Source organism: Cyphellophora europaea (genome assembly GCF_000365145.1).
Source record: "Cyphellophora europaea CBS 101466 unplaced genomic scaffold supercont1.14, whole genome shotgun sequence".
NCBI lineage: Eukaryota > Fungi > Ascomycota > Eurotiomycetes > Chaetothyriales > Cyphellophoraceae > Cyphellophora > Cyphellophora europaea.
The window spans coordinates 382,672-402,418 of NW_008481802.1; the positions used below are offsets into that span (position 1 = coordinate 382,672).

General features: G+C 54.2%; 9 protein-coding genes across 9 annotated transcripts; 2 read left to right on the forward strand and 7 right to left on the reverse strand.

Annotated features, from left to right (window-relative positions):
• Window positions 1–178: 178 nt before the first annotated feature.
• Window positions 179–1,290, reverse strand: HMPREF1541_10806 (adenylate kinase 1; the record flags this gene model as incomplete). The annotated part of the gene is made up of 6 exons (XM_008715475.1): window positions 179–632; window positions 716–825; window positions 891–935; window positions 989–1,056; window positions 1,103–1,252; window positions 1,287–1,290. 6 exons carry the CDS (start codon window positions 1,288–1,290, stop codon window positions 179–181), a joined length of 831 nt encoding a protein of 276 aa, XP_008713697.1.
• Window positions 1,291–2,420: 1,130 nt separating this feature from the next.
• On the forward strand, window positions 2,421–3,629 carry HMPREF1541_10807 (uncharacterized protein; the record flags this gene model as incomplete). The annotated part of the gene is made up of 3 exons (XM_008715476.1): window positions 2,421–2,604; window positions 2,655–2,719; window positions 2,817–3,629. The coding sequence occupies 3 exons, from the start codon at window positions 2,421–2,423 to the stop codon at window positions 3,627–3,629; spliced, it is 1,062 nt and encodes a 353-aa protein (XP_008713698.1).
• Window positions 3,630–3,840: 211 nt separating this feature from the next.
• Window positions 3,841–4,539, reverse strand: HMPREF1541_10808 (uncharacterized protein; the record flags this gene model as incomplete). Its single annotated transcript, XM_008715477.1, has 1 exon — window positions 3,841–4,539. The coding sequence occupies one exon, from the start codon at window positions 4,537–4,539 to the stop codon at window positions 3,841–3,843; it is 699 nt and encodes a 232-aa protein (XP_008713699.1).
• Window positions 4,540–5,193: 654 nt separating this feature from the next.
• On the reverse strand, window positions 5,194–9,273 carry HMPREF1541_10809 (uncharacterized protein; the record flags this gene model as incomplete). The annotated part of the gene is made up of 2 exons (XM_008715478.1): window positions 5,194–5,328; window positions 5,377–9,273. The coding sequence occupies 2 exons, from the start codon at window positions 9,271–9,273 to the stop codon at window positions 5,194–5,196; spliced, it is 4,032 nt and encodes a 1,343-aa protein (XP_008713700.1).
• A 1,009-nt stretch (window positions 9,274–10,282) lies between these two features.
• Window positions 10,283–10,804, reverse strand: HMPREF1541_10810 (uncharacterized protein; the record flags this gene model as incomplete). The annotated part of the gene is made up of 1 exon (XM_008715479.1): window positions 10,283–10,804. One exon carries the CDS (start codon window positions 10,802–10,804, stop codon window positions 10,283–10,285), a length of 522 nt encoding a protein of 173 aa, XP_008713701.1.
• A 782-nt stretch (window positions 10,805–11,586) lies between these two features.
• On the reverse strand, window positions 11,587–12,809 carry HMPREF1541_10811 (uncharacterized protein; the record flags this gene model as incomplete). Its single annotated transcript, XM_008715480.1, has 4 exons — window positions 11,587–11,971; window positions 12,074–12,208; window positions 12,257–12,382; window positions 12,559–12,809. The coding sequence occupies 4 exons, from the start codon at window positions 12,807–12,809 to the stop codon at window positions 11,587–11,589; spliced, it is 897 nt and encodes a 298-aa protein (XP_008713702.1).
• Window positions 12,810–14,060: 1,251 nt separating this feature from the next.
• Window positions 14,061–16,529, forward strand: HMPREF1541_10812 (uncharacterized protein; the record flags this gene model as incomplete). The annotated part of the gene is made up of 1 exon (XM_008715481.1): window positions 14,061–16,529. The coding sequence occupies one exon, from the start codon at window positions 14,061–14,063 to the stop codon at window positions 16,527–16,529; it is 2,469 nt and encodes an 822-aa protein (XP_008713703.1).
• A 776-nt stretch (window positions 16,530–17,305) lies between these two features.
• Window positions 17,306–18,676, reverse strand: HMPREF1541_10813 (uncharacterized protein; the record flags this gene model as incomplete). The annotated part of the gene is made up of 2 exons (XM_008715482.1): window positions 17,306–18,470; window positions 18,519–18,676. The coding sequence occupies 2 exons, from the start codon at window positions 18,674–18,676 to the stop codon at window positions 17,306–17,308; spliced, it is 1,323 nt and encodes a 440-aa protein (XP_008713704.1).
• Window positions 18,677–19,248: 572 nt separating this feature from the next.
• Window positions 19,249–19,581, reverse strand: HMPREF1541_10814 (uncharacterized protein; the record flags this gene model as incomplete). Its single annotated transcript, XM_008715483.1, has 3 exons — window positions 19,249–19,275; window positions 19,325–19,406; window positions 19,457–19,581. The coding sequence occupies 3 exons, from the start codon at window positions 19,579–19,581 to the stop codon at window positions 19,249–19,251; spliced, it is 234 nt and encodes a 77-aa protein (XP_008713705.1).
• Window positions 19,582–19,747: the final 166 nt, after the last annotated feature.

Sequence of the window (19,747 nt, forward strand, 5' to 3'; positions counted from 1 at the left end):
AAGGGTTCGCCACTCGCAAAAAGGGCTCATGAACGTGTTTGTACATACAATATGGCGTATACCGCATGCTCTCAGGAGGGGCATCGTTTGACTCGTCAAGGATCAGCTCGGTCCCAACGCCCATCAATGCAAGCACTTTTCCAAAGTAGGCTGTGCGACTCAGGTCATGTTGTGTTGCTTACCGCAAGCCTAGCTTTCCGAGGACACCGCCGCTTTGCTGCCCTTTCGCATCACCAAACACGCCCAGGATGTTCTTCCATACCAGGCCAGGCTCTTGGCTAGCATCGATGCCACTCCAGATGCCCTTGTCCTGATAGTATGCGACCACGGGGCTGGTCTGCGAGTGGTAAGTAGCCAATCGCTTCTTGAGCGTATCGGCGTTGTCGTCAGTGCGTTGGATGAGAGGCTCTCCAGTGACATCATCCTTACCCTCCGCCTTGGGTGGGCTGAAGACCTTGTGGTACGTGCGGCCTGAGGCAGGGTGGATGAGACGACCGGTGATTCTTGAGACGAGGAGGCCGTCATCGATCTCGAGCTGGATGGCGTGCTTGAGAGGTTTCTTCTCTTCTACCAGCATGTCGTCCAGACCCTTGGCTTGCGCAACAGTACGCGGGAAACCGTCGAGGATGAAGCTGTAGGCCAGTCAGCGGCTGACAGAACCAATGAAGTCAATGCCTGGCCGCAAGTAAGCTTCGCGGCAGACAGGCTCACTTACCCATTTTGACACTCGCTGTTGGTCGTTAGCTCGTTCCGAATCATATTCAACATGATATCGTCGGAAACAAGCCCTCCCTGATCCATAATCTTCTTTGCTTCCTTCCCTAGCTAGTCCAGGATCAGCGTTGGGCGTCTCCAACCCAAGGTACTTGTGCCAGCGAGGCCTCGCTTACCGGAGTCTTGCGTGCAACTTGAGCTCTCAGCATGTCGCCAGTAGCCTGTAAAACGTGTGAGTAGATGTAGACAAGCTCTGTACGCGGCTGAAGCTCACCAGATGGCAGACACAGTACTTCTCCTTGATTCTAGGCGCCTGTGTACCCTTTCCCGCTCCTGGGGGACCTAAAATTATGAGCACGTGCAGAAGGTGCTGCAGAGCTGTACGCACCGATCAGAATCAGGCGCATGCCATCGCTGACTGTTTTCTTGTCCTCGCCGGAGATCTTGTGTTCAAGTGCCCGGACGCGGTTCTCCAGAGTTCTCACGAGCTCTTTCAGGTCTTCGGCTTTCGTATCGACGGGCGCAGAGGGAAGGTCAGCTGTTGGACATGGAGGGCTAGAGATTTAGCTCACCCATGGTGTGTTCAGGCTCTAGTCAAGCGGCCGGACCGAGGCAGACACAACTCGAGAGGATTGGGGTAGCAAAGCTGCAGGAGAAATTGCAAGAGAGAGGGAAGGCGGTGGGAAGATGTTGGCAGAGAGCAGTGTGAAGCGAAGAATCCCGAAGCTCGTACTATTCCCTACCCCAAAGCTCCAGCCGCTCCGTTGCACCGCGCCAAGCTAGAGTTCTATGCCAAGGCCCTGCCTCGGCAGATTGGCGTTGACATCACTTCTGGGGTACCAAGTCTCGCGTTCTACTCAGTACTAACAAGTGGGCGGAATGTCTCAACCCTATTACATGAAAGCGGTTGTTAGCTGCGGGAAAGCTTCCTTTGCCTCGCTTCAACACGTAGAAAGAGTGCTTGGCTTTGTAGACAGAAAATCCAGTGCGTCCGGGTGTCCGAGCTCGAGGTCGCCAGGCAGAGCCTCTTCGCTTGATAGGACTGGTATGACAACGGGATTGTGGTCCGGCAGCTATGGCATCGTTCGGACAGCTCTGAGTGAGATGGGCTACATGGCTTACGCTCTGGAAGACAACGCAGAAAGTTGGCGACGGGTGACTTATATACATTTCTCAGACAATAATCTGCTCGTTCTTTCACCACAATCATACGTCGTTCGCCTCTGTAATGAAATAATAGCTACGCGTCGATCGTTGGGTCAACATACTCTTACGCGCAAGAATCTTCGCTGTGAATATACATGCTCGACACTGAGCTCCCCAAACGAGAGCAGGTCCTGCCATAAGATGACAACACATCCGCTCTCGCGGAAGACGACAAATTCGCAAAGTACTTCGTAGGTGTTCCGACTGCAGTACGTCGCTGCAGTACTCGCACAGCAATGAGTTGCAACTCAGGCTCATACAAAAGCTGTGAGATCTTGATGCTGGAATCCGAACGACCAGGACACATGTGGTCGAGCCTTAAATCCGCTATCTCCTAACTCTGCTGCGTCCGCGCATCAGCGCCTGCGCTTCGAGGGAAACATCAAGTACAGTCGACCATCTCTCCCTCCAACATCTCGATCAACCAGCCCGTCGATCCGCATCTGTTGTCCCGCGAACTTTGTCGATTGCGCGAGACGTCACCGTTCTTTCTATACATCATGCCGGGCACAACAGGCGAGGCACTGGCTCTCGTTAGCAAGCAGGTTTCCGTGGCGCCGTTGGTACTCCTCAGCTGTGCAGACCACTACAATCGGAGCGCAAGAGGTACTCGCAAACGAGTCATCGGCTGTCTCCTCGGGTCAAATGAGGGCAAGAAAGTCCGTGTGACAAACAGCTTCGCCAGTGAGTATCCTCGCTCCATCCCCAATGTGATCAATCTAACGATGGCACAGTTCCGTGGGAAGAGGATGAGAAAGATCCTAATGTGTTCTTCATTGACTTCAGCTATATCGAGCAGGTAAGCACACCCAATACAGCTTCGAACTATCGCTGTGCTTTGCAATTCTCGTGGATCTAGGTCCCTGCGCAAACCGTGACTGACATTTGATATGAAGATGAAAGACATGTACCGCAAAGTCAATGCGAAGGAAGTTCTAGTCGGCTGGTACTCAAGCGGCCCTCGCCTTCGGGCGTCGGATCTTCAGATCAACGAGGTGTTCAAACGTTGGACGCCGAACCCGCTACTAGTTGTTATCTCTGTCGAACCTACCGAAGTTGGTGTACCAACGGATGCTTATTTCGCAGTGGATGAAATTCGTGAAGATGGTACAGCGGCGTCCAAAACCTTTGTCCATACCCCGTCAAACATCGAGGCAGAGGAGGCTGAGGAGATTGGCGTTGAGCACCTTCTAAGAGACATTCGAGACGTTGCGGTTGGCACTCTGTCCACGCGTATTACAGCACAGCTCCAGTCCCTCCAAGGTCTGCACCTTCGGTTGCGGGAGATTGGCGCGTATCTCCAAAAAGTACTGGATGGCGAACTACCTGTGAACCATGTCATACTCGGCAATCTGCAAGACATCTTCAATCTTCTTCCCAATATCTCGACGCCGCCAGCTTCAAGACCGAACGCCGCAAACCAGGTGGAGAACAGCGAACTTGCCCGAGCCATGCGTGTCAAAACCAACGATCAGCTCATGACCATCTACCTGAGCTCACTTGTCCGCGCCATCACTGCTTTCCACGACTTGATCGATAATAAGATACAGAACCGGCAGCAGGCGGAGGAGCAAGAGGCTAGGAAGGACGAGGAGAAGAAAGATGGTGAGAAAGGTGAGAAAGACGAGAAGAAGGCAAATGGTGTCAACGGCGATGCGAAGAAAGAGCCTGAAGAAGATGCAAAGGGAAAAGGCAAGAAGAAGAGTTGAGCAATTGACCGACGTATCCATTGATTGGATTGAGCTTGCATTAGCATCGGCGTTCCGCGAGCATGGCTCGGGCGGTAACACAGTAGAGCAGTCCATAGACTGCGGGAAAAGTGATCCGCAAGGTTACGAATGTACCAGTACAGGGGTTGGGACGAGTTGTGGTCCTCACATCGCGCATTTGACAAATTCGAGAACTCGCTGCGCCGATATATCAAAACCTATCTCCCCATCCCGCACCCCATCCGGCCAGCTCCTGCCTGCCTGCCTGTCGCTCACGGTCTCTGCCCTCCCTATCTGGTGACAGCACGAACGCGGGCATGTTTCTCGCCAATGCCGCCGCTAGGATATGCTTGCAGACCGGTGCCATCCCTCCGTTCATGGCTGTCCCTCCGAACCTGAAGTCCTCTGCAGCGGACCCTTCCCTGCTTCCTTCTGCCATGGCAACATCATCCTTCCCCAGCCCACCACTGCCTACGTCTGCTTTCCACACTTCCTCTCCTGTCGTCAGTAGAATGAAAGCCTGGAATGCAAATCCCGCACAGCTGCAATTCCAGCTGTCTAAGCGCACTTCGTAGAACGTGTCAGTCGCCTTTGAGCGCAGAGCGTTGCGGAACCTGCCTGTCCCTCCAGCCACTCCAACCCGAGACTGCTCCGCGTCGGTGATGGCGGATGCCGACTGGACGTACCAGACCTCGCGGCCGCCGCTGCTGAATTTGTGCTCGCCCTCAGAGACATTCGATGGGCAGGTCAAGCGGGTGACAAGGCCGCGGTCGAGGAGGTCGAGAGCGGGCAAGAGGTCGTGGGGAAAGAGGAGATGAAGGGTCAAGAGGCTTGGGCGAGCGAGGATTGATGAGGGGGGCGTGAGGCGCGTGAGGATGTTCTGTTGCTGAATGTTGCTGATGAAGGCCATGTTGGGAGCCGCGTGAGGGTCCGGCTCAGTCAGGGTAGAGAGGCTGGTGAGTAGGCGTGTGATGGTCGTTGAGAGATCCATCGCAGATTTCCCCATGGCAGTCAGGATGTCAGAGACAGCCTAAAGCCTATGAATTGGTTCAAGACCACCTTCATAACTTTTGAGTTTGTGTCGTGGTCGATCGAAGCTGTAACCGGCACTTAATGGTGAGGTAGTCGGTCCCCTTCTTCGTGTCTCGTTCTGGCCTATGTCTCGATAGGAGACCTCAACTTGAGCCAACAAATTTCTTGAGGATTTATGCCACGATACATGTATCGCGAAGTAGAAATCGCTGCTCGCGAAACATCACCGGGCACAACTTTCACTAGTGAAGAACGGACAATGTCTTTACGAAGCAAAATATTAATAAAAATGCACTCAGACCGCTCCGGACCCGGCAAGCTTTAAAGCGCTTGCCACCCTAATTCCCGCTCCAGCAGATATATCACTTCGGGTAGCTAGCTCGAGTTTCGTAGATTGTCCCAATACACCCGCATTTCAAAATCACGACAAATGTCGCTCTGCTATTCACAGTACGTAACGCAAACTTTGGTCCCGGCCTGGTTCCGCTTCATGTGCGACTCATATGTCATGTACAAGCCAACCTGGCTGATCCTATAACACCTCAATTACTCTTTCCTGAGCCCCCACCATACGATCCATAACGGGGTTCGTGTTGATGCTGCGAAACAACTCGAAAATGCCTGAGCTCTTGAGCATCAATCCAAGCACGATGGCGAGTATGGGTATCTAGAATGTGTCAATGAGAAGAATCCTTGGGGAGGGGTTATTGCATACCCAAACGAAGAATAGTTTCCTATCCTTGCTCAATTCCACGCGCTTAATATCGCGATGTAGGAGTAACTCGCCAACATCTTGATCATGGTCGCGATTGTGAGGTGCCCGACTCGATGACTGTGCCTCAAAATGACGATCAATGATGAGGTCTGCAGCAGCCTGTTCTTCCGAAAGCTTCTTCAAGCTGATGTCTTCTGGTGAGGGTCCATCCGCAGGGAAAAGCGACTCATAAGCGGGAGGCTGCTGTGTTGGTGAAGGTGAACGGTTACCGGTCAAGGCGTCCCACCAACCGTCGTTGCGACGCGAGTTCGACCTCGAGGTACCGGGCCTTTGCGGGAAAAGCTGACTAACACGTCGAACCATGGCACTACCCTGGTACTCCTGCTGCAGCGCCTGGAGGTGACCGTTCAATGCTGGGAAGCTAGGCATCATCGACTGGAAGGCCTGGGTGGCCTCGTTGTACCTTTGTATCGAGTTCTGTAGCTGATCTCGCCATGCTGCCATGAAAGTGTCATTCGCTTCGGGCTCCATCGAACGATGCGCCGTCAACGTCGCAAGTCCGTTGGTAGGAAGCTGCGCACTACCACGCCTTGATGCAGTCCGGCTTCGTGTTCCAGTACGCGCCAGCTCTTGCGACAGATCAGTATCGTCGATTGCAGCCTCGTCGGAGTCCGAATCCATGTAAGTCGAGTCGTGGTCCCAAAAGGAGTGTAGAGAGGCAGAGCTTGCCTTCCGGCTTTGCAACCTCATAGGAGTTCCACCGACGCTCCGAGAGCGATAATGAGCGGAGGGAACCGTCACCGCTTGGTATGAGAGTAGAGACGTTGCCATGTCTGCAGGCGTGAAGTTCTTGAAGCTCCGAACCTTATGGCTAGCGCCCGAGAGTCGCAGTCGTTGTAGGATGTAAGTATGGCCATGCATTGCCGCATGGTGCATCGCAGTGTGCCCATTCCTGTCCACCAGATGCGGGTTGGCACCTCTCGCAAGTAAGCCAGCGGCAAATCTCGTCAAACCGAGTGACGACGCCAGGTGAAGTAGAGTCAGTCCGGAGGGACGTCGGAGATCCAGCCTAGCCAGAGCAGATGGCGCCCGTAGGTCCATGTACTCGAGCAGTCGAACCATGGTGTTCTCCAGCTCCATTGCATCCATTGGTGCACCAGTCATACCGCCATTCCTCTGATGACCCATACTGTAGCCTCCATTCGGAGCTCCCCACATGGATTGGTGAGAGCCCTGGAGAAGTTGCTGGGCAGCGGAGTACGGATCATCAGTCGGGTGGTTCATCTGCTTACCGATCGTTCGAAGCGCCAGCCGAAACATCTCCAACTCGCGGTCATCTGTGTAGGTGAAGAGAACCGGCCTAGTTTGTGCGCCTTGTTGCATGTAGTTGCGATGTTCGTGCTTGAAGATGACCGTAACGGTACCCGGTTGCAGCGCTGGTGGGGCTATACAATTCAGGCACTTCTCTCCCCAGAATGTTGTTGTCGTGGCTTCGGTGTCTCCAAACATGACCTCCAGACCCTGGTAGAATCCATTGCCCAGCAGTGTCACCTCCGTACCGCCGGTGACGGAGCCTTCGGCAGGCACAAGCTTATGGATCAGCGGAGGAGCTCGTCTCGATAGCTGGTTCTGCAGCTGATTGCTGACACCCGAAGCAAGAGATTGATCAGCTGCGCCGAAGCTATTTCGGCCCGAAACGGGGCTACCTGGCCTGCTTGGTTGCCGGGAAGGAGGCGCCGAGATCATGGCTTGCCTGGGCATGTTCTCAAGGGAGAACGACCGATTGATAGAGGCAAATGTAGGATCAGTGCCGTTGGGGGTAGGTGGGCTCGTTCCAGATCCTGGAGGACGTTGCGGAATATATGAGCCAGTGGGTGGCGGCATATACGAGGTCATGTTGGTCGCGTACGGCGAGGATGCTGCCGAGTTTGGCATGGTTGACGAGCTGGGATGAGAGGGAACTGTATCGAGCCTCGTCATTGTCAAGCCTGACGGCAGCTTCCCGGAGCCACTTTGTTTCCTGCGCTTCGTTGACGGTCCCATTGATGCGTTCGGCGAGGCCGGGCGGGAGAGGTTCCGAGGAGTCAATGTTCCGGATGTTGCATTTGAGATGCCAGAAATAGCGAATGGGTTGCTAGAAGAAGCCATCGGGAACTTTGGGTTGAAACTGTTCTGTAGTCCATTGAGGTCGTTTGTGGAAAAAGACTGCTTGAACATCTTGGGGGTAGCCGATGACTTGGGGTCGTTCCCCGAAGTTTGAAACACTCCAGCACCAGGAAGTGTTGGGGCATTGGGCAGAGGCGCAGCCACCGGTTGCACAGCAGTAGGAGCGTTGTGTGTCTTATGGTCATCGGTGATCATGATCGGGTTAGTCATACTCTGTGCGATAACTCGATCGCGATGGTCTTTGACGGTGAAGATGACCTGAAAGCCAAGCTTCTCGTTCTGGTGTCGGCAGTAGCAGGCAATTCGCATTGGCAACTCGACCTGCATCGCGCCAGGAGGAGCAGAAGATGCTCTTGGAGCTTTCGCCGAACCTTCGGCACCCTCTTTCGGAATCTCTGCCCAGTCCTTGATCTGGCTTGTATTGAAGACAACCACGCGTCTTTCCTCGTCTCGTTGAAAAGCCTCTTCTTCCTCTGGCTTCTTCTGCTTTTTGCGAGACGCGCGCTTTCGCTCTCGCTGGATGCAGCCGGTACAGATCTTGACTTCACCACCGTTCAATGGCTTATCTTCATCATCTCTGGACGAGGAGGACGTTGTGGAGGATGCCGGACTGGATTTGTTAGCAGCTGGCAGCTCTTCACCACGTGCGCGCGCGAGAGCTCGCTGGAGCTTGACCTTGTCTTGCATAGCGCTGGTGCAGACCAAAGACGTATGCAACTCAAGAACCTCTGGGCCCGGCTCCTGCTCGCCCTTGACGAGGAATTTTGGCTTTGAGACTGTGTGCGTCGGTAGCTTCAACTTCTTAGCCCCAACGGGCAATGATGACATTGTCAGAATGATCGGTATCTGCGTCTCTACGCGAGACTTGAGCGAGGTCGGATGCACGGTTAATCTAGGTGTTCCATCAGGAGCAGAGGTAGAAGTTGAAGGCGGAGAAGCAATGTCCATCCCGAAGGAGGATGGAGTTGCACTTGAGTCGGCATCAAAGGTGAAGTTGCCGTTGAATTGCATGTTTGGGGAGAATGCCGGATTGCCGGGCGAGTCCCCATTCATGGTGATGGTGTTAAATGTTTCCTCGAGACCGGCGGAGGGCGAGTGTTTATTCCATGGAGAATGACCAGATGGTCCAGAAAGCATGGCATTGAGAGGCGAAGCTTCTCTCGAGTTCGCAATGTAAAACCCCGATTGTGCGGCGTTTGCCATTTTTGGAGAGGCGCTTTTCGCCTGACCGAAGCGTGCCACATTTGCAGCCCTCTTAAGCGACTGTGAAGCAGGGGCGACGACGGGCGCGAAGGACATCTGCGGATCGAAGCCGCTGGGGGTGCTGCCGGCGGTCTCGAAATCGAAGTCGGAAGCCATCTTTGCCTCAAAATCGTTCTCCACACCGCCCATCATCGAGTCATTATATGCTGGCATACTGAGGCCATTGATTCCGGAACCCCAAGCGGCATTCTGGGCAAAAGCGCTCGAGGATATGGACACCTCAGAGTTTGTACGGTTGTGCTGTAGTGATTCATCGGAGCTTGAGGACTCGGATCCACGGTGGTTCTGCTGGAAGTCCAATGCGGGACTGTCTGCGGACTGTTCTTTCTTTATGAGGTCGGAGGGGTTTATGAGGCCATCATGCGCGAGATCTTGCTCGGGTTCGTTGGCGAGGAAGGCGTCAAAATCGTTTGGTGTCGGCGCCAGGCTGCTGTTGAACAGATAGAAGTCGTCGTCTGTGCTACCCATTTTCGTCGTTTGACCACACCGATCCGAAGTATGGTGCAATATCCGATTTAATGCATTTGACCTACTACAAGGGCAAAAAACTTGAGGTGCACGAGCAGGACGAGCGACGGGATATTCTCCTCGGGGGGCTTATTCGCTTCTTTCTTGACTGAATCAGGCAGCTCTTTCTGGAGGGGTTTCGCGTCGCGGCGGCAAACGAGGAGGGCACCAGCAAGATGCAGTCGAGGGCCGTAAGGTCGCTGCCAAGTTCAATTGACTGTTCGGTATTGACAACAAGGGTCGTGGCAGTGAACAAGCGGGGAAATGAACAGACGATGTAAGGGCCGGTTTGAGTTCAGTCGGTGACCCCAGAGTGCTGGTGAGGGAATCTACGGTAAGAGCTTGGCAGGCATCCTCTGGCCTGTTCGGATAACTTGCGCGTGGACTACTAGTAATTACGTTCTGCCATCAACTCCTCTTCCCACTTGCCACCCATCAGCCACCCACAGCCCATCCATCCCCAGAAGCCTGGATGGACTTTCCAGGTTAAACGTGTGGCGAGGCAATAATCACCTATTGGCGCTCTTGTGGCATGGTCGGTTTGCACTTCGGCTGATTTTGTGTGGGCTATCGGCGCGATTTGCGATCACCAAACTCTGATCATTCGACGCCCAAGTCAAAGTTGCCGGTAGGCTACTCACGCCTAGGGCGTCGTGCAGATAGCCGCTGAGTCTAGACGAGGATTATCTCTCAACAGCATAACGAAGTATCTTCACTTTTCGCCATTAGTGCACTTGCACCACTGTTGTTCCTCGATTTGAGACACATCATCGTTGCCATAGAAATTCGCGAGCTACATCGATGCCAGTTCAGAGCTTTAACCCACACCTCTTGCAGCTCGAGCGCGACGACAGGAACTGCTCCAGGATACCTTCAGACTTCGCCACATATGCAAGCCATCGTTGAGCACGGACGCCTGGTTGTCGAACCTCAGTCAGGCAACCCTGAGCGTGTTCTATTCTCCCTTTCACTATCGGATGCTGCCTCTTGCAGGCAGATGAAAGAGTTTGCCTGACTTGCCGCCATCTAGACGATGGAACTGCCCAGTGACGGAGGAGCTATATCGCTCGCTCGCTAGGAACAAGCATGAGTACGCTACCGCCGACATTGGTGTAGGACGGCCTTGCGCCACTGTTGCTACCTCCGTCCATCCCTCCAAAGGATCTTCTGCGATCTCTTTTCGAAATTGAGGTGTATCCACGGGGCCTGGAGCAATCAAGTTGACACGCGCTCGAGGATGTATACTGGCCGCATCAGGAGCTAGACTGAGGACTAGGCCTTGTAAGGCTGCTTTGCTCGATGCGTAGTCTGCATTACTCTTAACACCCATCAGGCCAGCTTCCGATCCAAAGACCACCAAAGACATATTCTGCAGTGTGTCTGGGTTTCTAGCGGACTGTATGCCTCGCAGCCATTCGCGGGCTGTCAGAAATGTTCCTTCTAAGTTCACTCGGTTCGTCTGCCGGAACTGTTCTACGCTCATCGTGGCCATGGTAGCATGGTGTTCTGTTTTCGTCAATCACCGGCGCAGGCACATTTGCAGCCCTACCTATGAAGGAGAGGTCTTTGCCGGCAACTGCGATACACACTCCAATATCCCCGAATCGAGCACGAGCTTGATCAAACGCGGTCACTAAGCCGTGCTCATCTGTGATATCAACTGTCTGGCAGAACATGCGTTCCTTCTCGGCCGTCACTGGCATCACATCAAAAACAGAGACGTTCGAGCCGGCTGCGAGAAATGCCTGGGTCAGCGTCAGTAGAATACAAGTGCAGGCACGAGACGTTGCTCACATCCACGACAGTGGAACCTATCATCCCGGCTCCTCCGGTAACAAGGACATGTTGACCTTCTAGCCCAAGACTCAAATCGAATCCCTTCATCTGGAGACTTGTGAGTATTCTTGGTGATCGATCGTGCCTTTTCTACGAACAGCAACGGATACTGTCCTGTAACACTGTTCCTTATATGGAGAGCACCGAAACCTATGTAGGCGTACCCCACCGCGGGGCGGAGAAGCCTTGAAGGCCACTTATTTCCATGGGAGACTCGTCATCTGCTCGCTGATTAGGGATACTCAGTACTGCTGCATACAATTGCGCTTCAATTGCCACTTCAGATTAATGGCTCGACTATAACACTGTTCTACATGTCGTGTAGATGGTTTTATCTAAAGGGTATCTCTTGACGCCAGGGAGTCCATCAAAATCTGATCTCAGTCTGTAATATAGCCATCGCTGTCATTCCGGGAGCACGTACAGCATGTGGCACCCTCACGAGTACCGTGGAGCATTCCCACCGGGTATTGGTGCTGCAGTGGGTGCAGGACCAGTACCATTGTACCCGCCGGTGTTTTGTCTCGAGGCCAAACTCGATGCAGAACTCTGACTTTCCTCATAGGAAGGGAGGCCCTTTTGTTGAGCAATATTGTAGGGCGGAGCTTTGCCTTGAGCACGCTTTCGCCGAGTCTCGAACATGGCGACGAGCAGGGCATACAAGGCGAACATGACGCCAGCTATAACTCCATACACAATTGCACTCGTGCGCGTCTGAGCATCAGTGCGAAAGGGAGAGAAGCTTGTCAGCCGGATCCCGAGTCCTCCGTTGATAATACCCAGCACGATTAGGGAACGACCAACCCACAGATGAACACGACCACTATTGACGATTAGCATTGTTGCCTGACATTGTTCGGCGGGCGCTTACATCACTGTGCGTCCAGGTGGCTTCGTTGGAGTACCGGCTGTTGCGGCAGCGGACCGCTTTTTGAAGATACGATGGTGAACAAATCCGAAGATAGGCTGGAAAAACGCGATGGCGAGGATTGCGAGGCCGAGTCGCGGGTGGACATCGTTCCAGACACCGTAAGGTGCCATCTGCTGCGCCAGCCAGATTCTATGAACCAGTCAGTGCTGTTCGTATTACGTTGTGAGATGAACTTACCCCATGCCAGCACCAGCAATGTATACCAGGTACGAAAAGATCTGCAAGCCCGCATGCAGCTTGAGCACGATGGGGCTTTTGAGGTTGATGCGAAGAATGAGGGCTGCCCATGGTACGAACAGCACCCTGCAGGCACAGGAAACCCCTCATCAGTTACTTTGCTCAAGACAAGGGCGTTGATCAAGGTGCAGAGAGACCAGTGGAGTGGCTGTTGAAGCATTGAATCCGCCAAAAAGAGGACTTGTTCTTGATCCGGGTACACAACTCCGAACTGCGGAATGGCTGGTGTAGGCTTCACTTACCATACGGCTGAAGCGACGATCGCGTGGGCGATCAAGACATTGTTGGCTCGGTCGAAGGACGCAGCACTTCCCAGCCCGAAGCCGTTCGCTTCGTCGCCGTAAATGCTATTACCGTCGCCGTCGTCGTCGTCGTCGTTGTCGTCGCCATACCTCCATCCTCGACCCCCGCCGTCTCTGTTCCAGCCGTATCCGTTGTATGAATCAGCTTTGACAACCGCCACGAGCAAAATCGCCGCTAGGACATTGGCCATGGCTGTTCGGAATGCCATTATGCTTCGGTGTCAATACTCAGTCCAGTACACTGACTTGGTGATGGGCCGAGAGCAGACAGGAGAATGGATGGCTCGTGGCTTGCAATATACGAATTCAAGGAGTTCGGGGATCAGCCCTGCCCGTTCGGACGCCCAGTCCATCGGCGCACTCTCCTACTATTTTCGAGGAGCAGAAAGTCTCCCATCCAATCAACATCTGCCATTTTGCATCACAGGACGCGTCAGGCTCAACGGGATCGTCGCGGGACAGATACCGCAGCTCCGATTGCCCGACTTGATTGGCTCGTAAAGTTTCGCGCACGGTGCTCGAGCAAGAGCCAAGCCCGACATCGTAAAAGAAGTTTAGCGTCGTCCGGTTGAGGATGGCTTGATGCTTTAATCGGCCAGGAACCGGCTCTTGTCAGGATGTCTGGGATTCGTGTACCGTCAAGGGAGGCATTGCTAACGCCCAGCTTTTGTGACGACGCTTCGCAACGCCCAGCCTGCAGGACGGAGGGCGTCTGTAGAGAGCCACGCGTCCGGTCTGCAATATGTGAACAAGCGGTAGCTTGAAAGGGTGGCCTTACATGCGACTCCATGTTCGACTATCCTGGCGAGAGACGAGCAACACGTACCTCTCCAACAGCGGGCTTTAGCGAAAAGCGCGATCTCTATCGACATGCGCTGATCAGCCGATGCTTTGACTGCGTGCCTGCTGGCAGGGTCTGGCACTCGGGTGTCTGCCCTTGGCTTCAGCAGCAGGCGAGACACGTTTACAGTCACCCATCATTGGCGACCGTGCCTCTCGTTTGACACGCTCAACACGCGCAACCCGTGGTCAGTAGCGACAGCAATTTTGAACGGCCCCATGATGCTGACGAAAGTAACACTGACTCTGATTGACCGAGTAGCTTCTGGAACGGAGTGCTGTTAATCTGGATTTCAGAATACTGCAAGACCATCCGAACAACAAGCTATGCGGCACCCGAAGTACTCTTATTCGCATGAACCATTGATCTTGCCCCGGCTTGGCGCCAAGAATCGCCCGATTTCGTTTGTCTAGACCTTCACCAACCTTCAAGATATGTACTTTGTGCCATCGACGCGAGCCTCATCTGAAGTGACCACAAATGCTACTGAACGTTCCGTCCGGATTCGTATAGTCGCGCTGATGGCTCTTGTGCAACCCTGCTAGCCCCATATTGAAGCCCCAATTGCAGCCTTGGGAAGTGCTCCGTTTGAAAGTACTCAATGTCATCACCCATGCGGCGATCGCGGCGGGAACGCCGGACGAATCCGCGCTACGTCGGAGCAGATTGGGACAGAGACACATTAAGAAGAATCCGTGCCGCATCTACTTCCTCAGGGTCCTCGCCGTCTGATCGCGATATCATCTACGACCAGTCCGAGGACGAGGATTTCCGGCAAACTACGACCTTCGCCGAAGAACCTTCTTCTGGTAGCGATGACGTCTCTCTTACTTCGGAAGGCTCGAGCCCCGTCTCCGATAATGTCGGCCGCAACGACTCCTGGTCGCGCATATCTAATGGTGGTATGAAGCCAAAAGTGACTGCCCAAGGGCTTCCAGTGGCATCAGCATCAGGTCTTTCTCGTGGTCTGAAGGACCCACCAAAGAACGGCTCGCCAGCGATACTATACCCAACATTGTATGGGTCAGGTGAGGAGGATCTTTCGCCTATCTTACATGCGAGGGAGGTGTGGCTCAGAGCTCGCGATGTCACGCTTCCTAGTCAGTCCACCCTTCGAAGTCCCGAGTCCTCGTTCACCTTTCTGCAACAACAAGCGGAGGGGCAGGTAGAAGCTTCTCTCTCACATCCGAAAGGCGGCCCGCGGGAGACACATCCTTGGCGCAAGAGCGAAAAGCAGCGCCCGACAATTGGAGTCAGCGATTTCGACCTGAAGAGTATACTCCTGAAGCAGAAGTTGAAAGTTATAGACGAATCCATCGCCCTAGCGCAGCAGTACTTGCCAACTGGTCTAACACACTCCCTTGTCCGTGGCCACAACGAAACGCTACATTTGTCCAATGTTGGCATTCGCAGTTGCTGCTCCCTCGGTGGCGATGTTACACCACAACACACCTCGTCGGCGTCTACACCGTCACAAAATCAAGTCGAAGGATGGATGATCAATGTTGGCGAGAAAGTCAAAGCTTTAGCGTGGGCTCCAGTCCTCGGACCGAAACAATATCTTGCAGTTGCGACAGGCTGTACGCCGGCTCAACGTGCAGCGCACAGCACACCTCGCCGCCTCTTTGGCCCAGCATTTACCCCTTCGTCCAACTATCCCTCGGCTGTGCAGCTGTGGAGCTTTGGCTCAACTATCGTGCCGACTCAAGCAACGTTACAAGAGTATTTTTCCCTTGATGCAAGAGAGGAACCCCGGCTGGAGCAAGTAATCGGCATCCGTGGTGGCGACATCCGCTGTCTAGAGTGGGCTCCAACCTCACCGCTCAACACTGACCAGGAGGCCCCGCGGATGCTGGCTATCTTAACAACTGATTCTCATGTTCGAATCCTCGCGTTGGATTTTCACTACGAAGGACCTGGCACAAGTTTCTTGGAGCTCGAAACGAGTCCCATCGATATATCACCGCCTGCGCAGTCCACTTCCCCAATCATCATGACTAGGGACGATTCTGTCTTCTCAACAATCTCCTGGGCCTCCAGCAAAGACCTATTGGTCGGCTGTTCCAATGGCATGCTCTATGCGTATGATGTCCTTGAGTGTGCCAAATCCCCAAACCCACCCCAGCCTTTCTTCGACCATATGCTTCATAACACTTACATCATGGCCCTCGCTCCAGCTTATCCCCTTCTTCCAGCGACTGGCAACTTTGTCGCATCCTCGTCCGCTGGCGGTGACACCACGCTGACAGACCTCCGCCACCCTGTTTCCGACACCGTCACCTTCCCTCGCGCTCGTCTTCCTAGTAAACCTCTCACCTACTCGCCCTTCACGCGCAGCTTCTTCACGGCATACGAGCCCAGTGCACGCGGCTCCGCTGAAGGCTCATTCTCAACCACAGTCGTCTGCCACCACTTGCGCCGTTTCTACAAGATTTTTCACATTGCACGCCTTCCATCGCAAAGCGGCGCCGCTACCTCACTCGCCAGCTCGATCCATCACCCATCCCTGTTGATCGGCAACGCCTGCGGCGACGTTTTCGCCACCAACTACCTGCGCCGTGTGCTCGTCAACAGGCCGGCTTCGCGCACCCGTAGCGCGTGGCTGCAGCAATTGTGTCGCTATGATTGGCGGCCGGCGGATGAGGCTAATCCCAACGTCACTGGTACGAACGACCCTAACAATACGGATGTCTTTCACGGCCCGCCGACGAGGCCCGGCATCTCGCGTCTGACCTTTGGCTTTCGGCCAGAACACATTGACCTCTCCCTTGGACGAGGTGCAGAATCGAAGGCCCGCGGCAGCAAGAGGTCACGGAAGCGCAAGGATCAGGTAGAGCAGGCCGATCTGGATATCGGAGGTGATGTGCCTGAGGGACGAGGGAAGGAGAAGGTTGCCGCAAAGGGCAAGGACGACAAACATGAGGATCCCGCAGCGGCGGAAGTGATCTTCGAGGAGGAGCAGGCGGTCACAGCGATGGATTGGAACGTGAATCGGGCGGCCGCAGGTTGGGCGGCGATAGGGTGGGGAAGTGGCCTTGTGATGATCAAAGACCTGAGTATCGAATTGTGAGAACAGAGCCGGGCGGAGAATGTACTCCAAATGAGAGAGCTCTGGCAACACCACGCAGCGTTTGGCGTTTGGCAACAATGATAATACAGGCAGACAGCAAGGCCTTCGACAAGAGAGCATCTGACGATTTGTCACGCAAATAGAGCGTCAAGCAATCAGGGAGGCCAAGGCATATGATTGATGCAGTGGCGAGAAGCTCGCATGCCAGCAGAGCAGCTTACAAGCCACTCCGACAAGAATCGCTCTGATACTGGTACTGTGGCAGACCTCTCAACTTTTCATCCGTAGCAGCAGCAGGCCCTGATACCACCTCCCGAGTCGCACACAAGCCTTGGCTTCTGCTGCTGCCTCGCAACCTACGGCATGCTCTTATACACCCTGACATTCTCGGCAAGTGGTGTACATGCGTACCGTGAGGCGTAAACCGTCGTGATCTGGTGGTGGTACATTTTCATAATGGTCCGTTTCGTTTTTCATAAGGTGTTCTTTTTTGAGTATTCGTGTCCGAGTTCGATTGCGCAACGCAAGGAATGCAAAATGGGCAAGACGACCGCTTGCTTTTCTGACTCACCATTCGCCATGCTTATCGTAGAGGAAGAAACGCCCCAGGAAAAGGCACAGAACGACTCTCAATCTCTATGACCACTCTGCTTCTCTTTCATCGGCTATGCAGCAGCACGTGCTTTTCACGCCTCGATTAAGGGAGTGGTATCAAGAAAGCTCCACAATCATATGAATGTGATGACACCTGACTGCACGGCTCAGCTTTCAGTTTTTCAACTGCGTTCGCCACGGTGACCTCCTCGGCCGCGCCCTTCGCCAGGTCTGCCCCGGCCTCGGAAGTCACCACGCTGTCCGCCACGACCGCGTCCGCGGAAGTCACCACGCTGTTGTCCTCCTCTCCCACGACCACGTCCGCGGTGCTCAGAGTGCCGGCCTTTGACTTGCTCAAAGCCATCGTTCTCCGGAACTGGTGGAGGGTTGTGGTCCATCTCATCAGCCCAACTGTTACTGTTCTCAACCTGCGCCGCTGGAGCAGCCGGGGTAGCTTGCAAGCCGGTATCAGTCTCGGCGGGATCACGAGGAACATTCACCCAATCCTCACCAGCTGCACTGACCTCGGTGTGGACAGAAGCTTCGGGATCCCACTTCGATTCGGCAATGGCATTGGCGGCCGAATCGGCCGTGGAAGCTTGCTCGGGCCCGGCAGAGGCGGGCTCGGTCTCGCCGGCGCCGTTGGTGCGAATTGGAATAGTTGTGGTGTCTTGCAGCTCTGTCAGACCCGCGTTTGCGATAGTTGGGTCGGTGTCAGCGGAAGCTTCATGACTTGAAGGGCCATCAGCTGATTCCCCTTCGACGGCTTCGACCTCGGACAAAGCGGCGTGCTTGATCTGGGCATAGGTATAGTCGACAAGTTCACCCTGCGTATCGGTGATCTTGTCCTCGGAACCCTGAATGAGGTTGCGGAGGGTAGACAGAGAGGACTCGTTACCCTGGTAGACTAGTAGCAGAGCACCTTCGAAGGCGCGTGCTTCGTCGGAATCAGGATCTTCGCTCTGGCGCTTAGAGGCAGCCGCGTGGAGGAAGTGGGTGATGATCTTCAAAGACTCTTCGAGATTGCTGGACTCGGCAGCTTTCGCATTGTTGGCAGCCTCCTCTTTCAATTGGGCGATCTCGGCCTCGTGAGATTCGATGAGGGAGGACTTCTCGCGGTTGAAGCGTTCCTCAAGCTCTTGAGAGAAGCTGCGGTACTGCGTGACTTGTTCTTCGAGCTGTACCAGCTGAGCCCTCAGGGCTGGCTTCTTCTCAAGCTGGTTCTTTTGATCGGCATTAAGCTTGCGGCTCGCGACCAGTTCGTCGATTGTCTTGCCAGGGTTCTCCGCCAGGACACTGTCGGCTTTGGCTGAGGCTGAGAGCTTCTTGTTCAAGTTGCGAATTTGTCTGCATGACAATTAGCGGTCAGCCAAGTCAATCTCAAGACTAGCTTACTTGGACAACTCTCTAATGTAGGGGCTTTCCACGGAGTCTATTCCATTGGAACTTGCAGCAGGAGTGGGATCAGAGGCCTGACTGGCAGTCTCGGTAGAGGCGACGACATCGACCTTAGCCTTCCTCTTCTTCGCGTTCTTCGAGTCCACGGAAGCCATTGTATCGGGATTGATGCGGAGAACAAAAGTGTTTGTGGGCAAGGAGTCGCAGATAGTCAGCGATGCGATGTTTGTCGAGCGTAAGTGAAACGAAAGCAGATGGAATTTCTGAACACGAGAAGTAGTCCTGAGGTTTCTTTGTTCGGTGAGCTGTGAGGGAAATCCATCGATCGTGCCAGAAACCTGTCCGGGCTCCACTAGACGCCAAGACCGGCCTGCCTCCGTACATGTACTGCTTCCCTTCGAGCTTTCCTATTGTGTTGCATCTACTACGCTGGGCATCGAAAGCTAGGAACGTATGCTATTTGTGTCGTGATTCTCGCCCTCCCAACCATGTACGATGGACAATTCGGACAGCTCGCGTGTAGAGCCATATGACACCGGCTTCCTGGGCGAGTCCGCGGGATCAGATACCCAGTCCGCCCCCTCCCCTGCGTAAGGACGTAGAAAACATCCTGTGTCTCTGTTCGATATATCGCGCGCCTCGAGTGGTCCGTGTGGTCTACGATCTTCCGTGAGACCCCAGCGGGCTACCCAAAGCGTTGGATCCGTATCCAGCTGGCTCATGGTTCTCAACCCTTGAACTTCCTCAACGTGCTCTAGATATTGTCAGTCACTTCCCGACGAGACTGATAGACGCCCACTTACAGCTGTCAGCATTCTGATATCGCGTGCTGCAATGTGCTTCTCGCCGCCAGCCTTGGCTTTGCGCTCAGCATTTCTCATTAACCTGTCATGTCTCAGCGTTTCGGACGCATCAATAATCGCGGAGAGACATACTCTTCCATAAACAGCACGTATTCCAGGTAGACTAACGCGTCAACGTCTCGAGTTAGGCGCTTCTGAGAGTGGCCTGTCAAAGCTTTGCGAATCGTCGCTCGGGGATATCTTGCGGGTAGGGCCATCATGGACGAATTCTTGGGCTGGGCCGCGCCTGATATTGTGCTGCATACCCGTCGAATAGGCGGTACAAGTTCTGTCTACAATGGCATAATGCTGGGTTGCAAATTGATAGGTTGTTGACACAGCCTTGTTCAGATTAGTGCCAAGATTTGCTCCGGATATGCTATC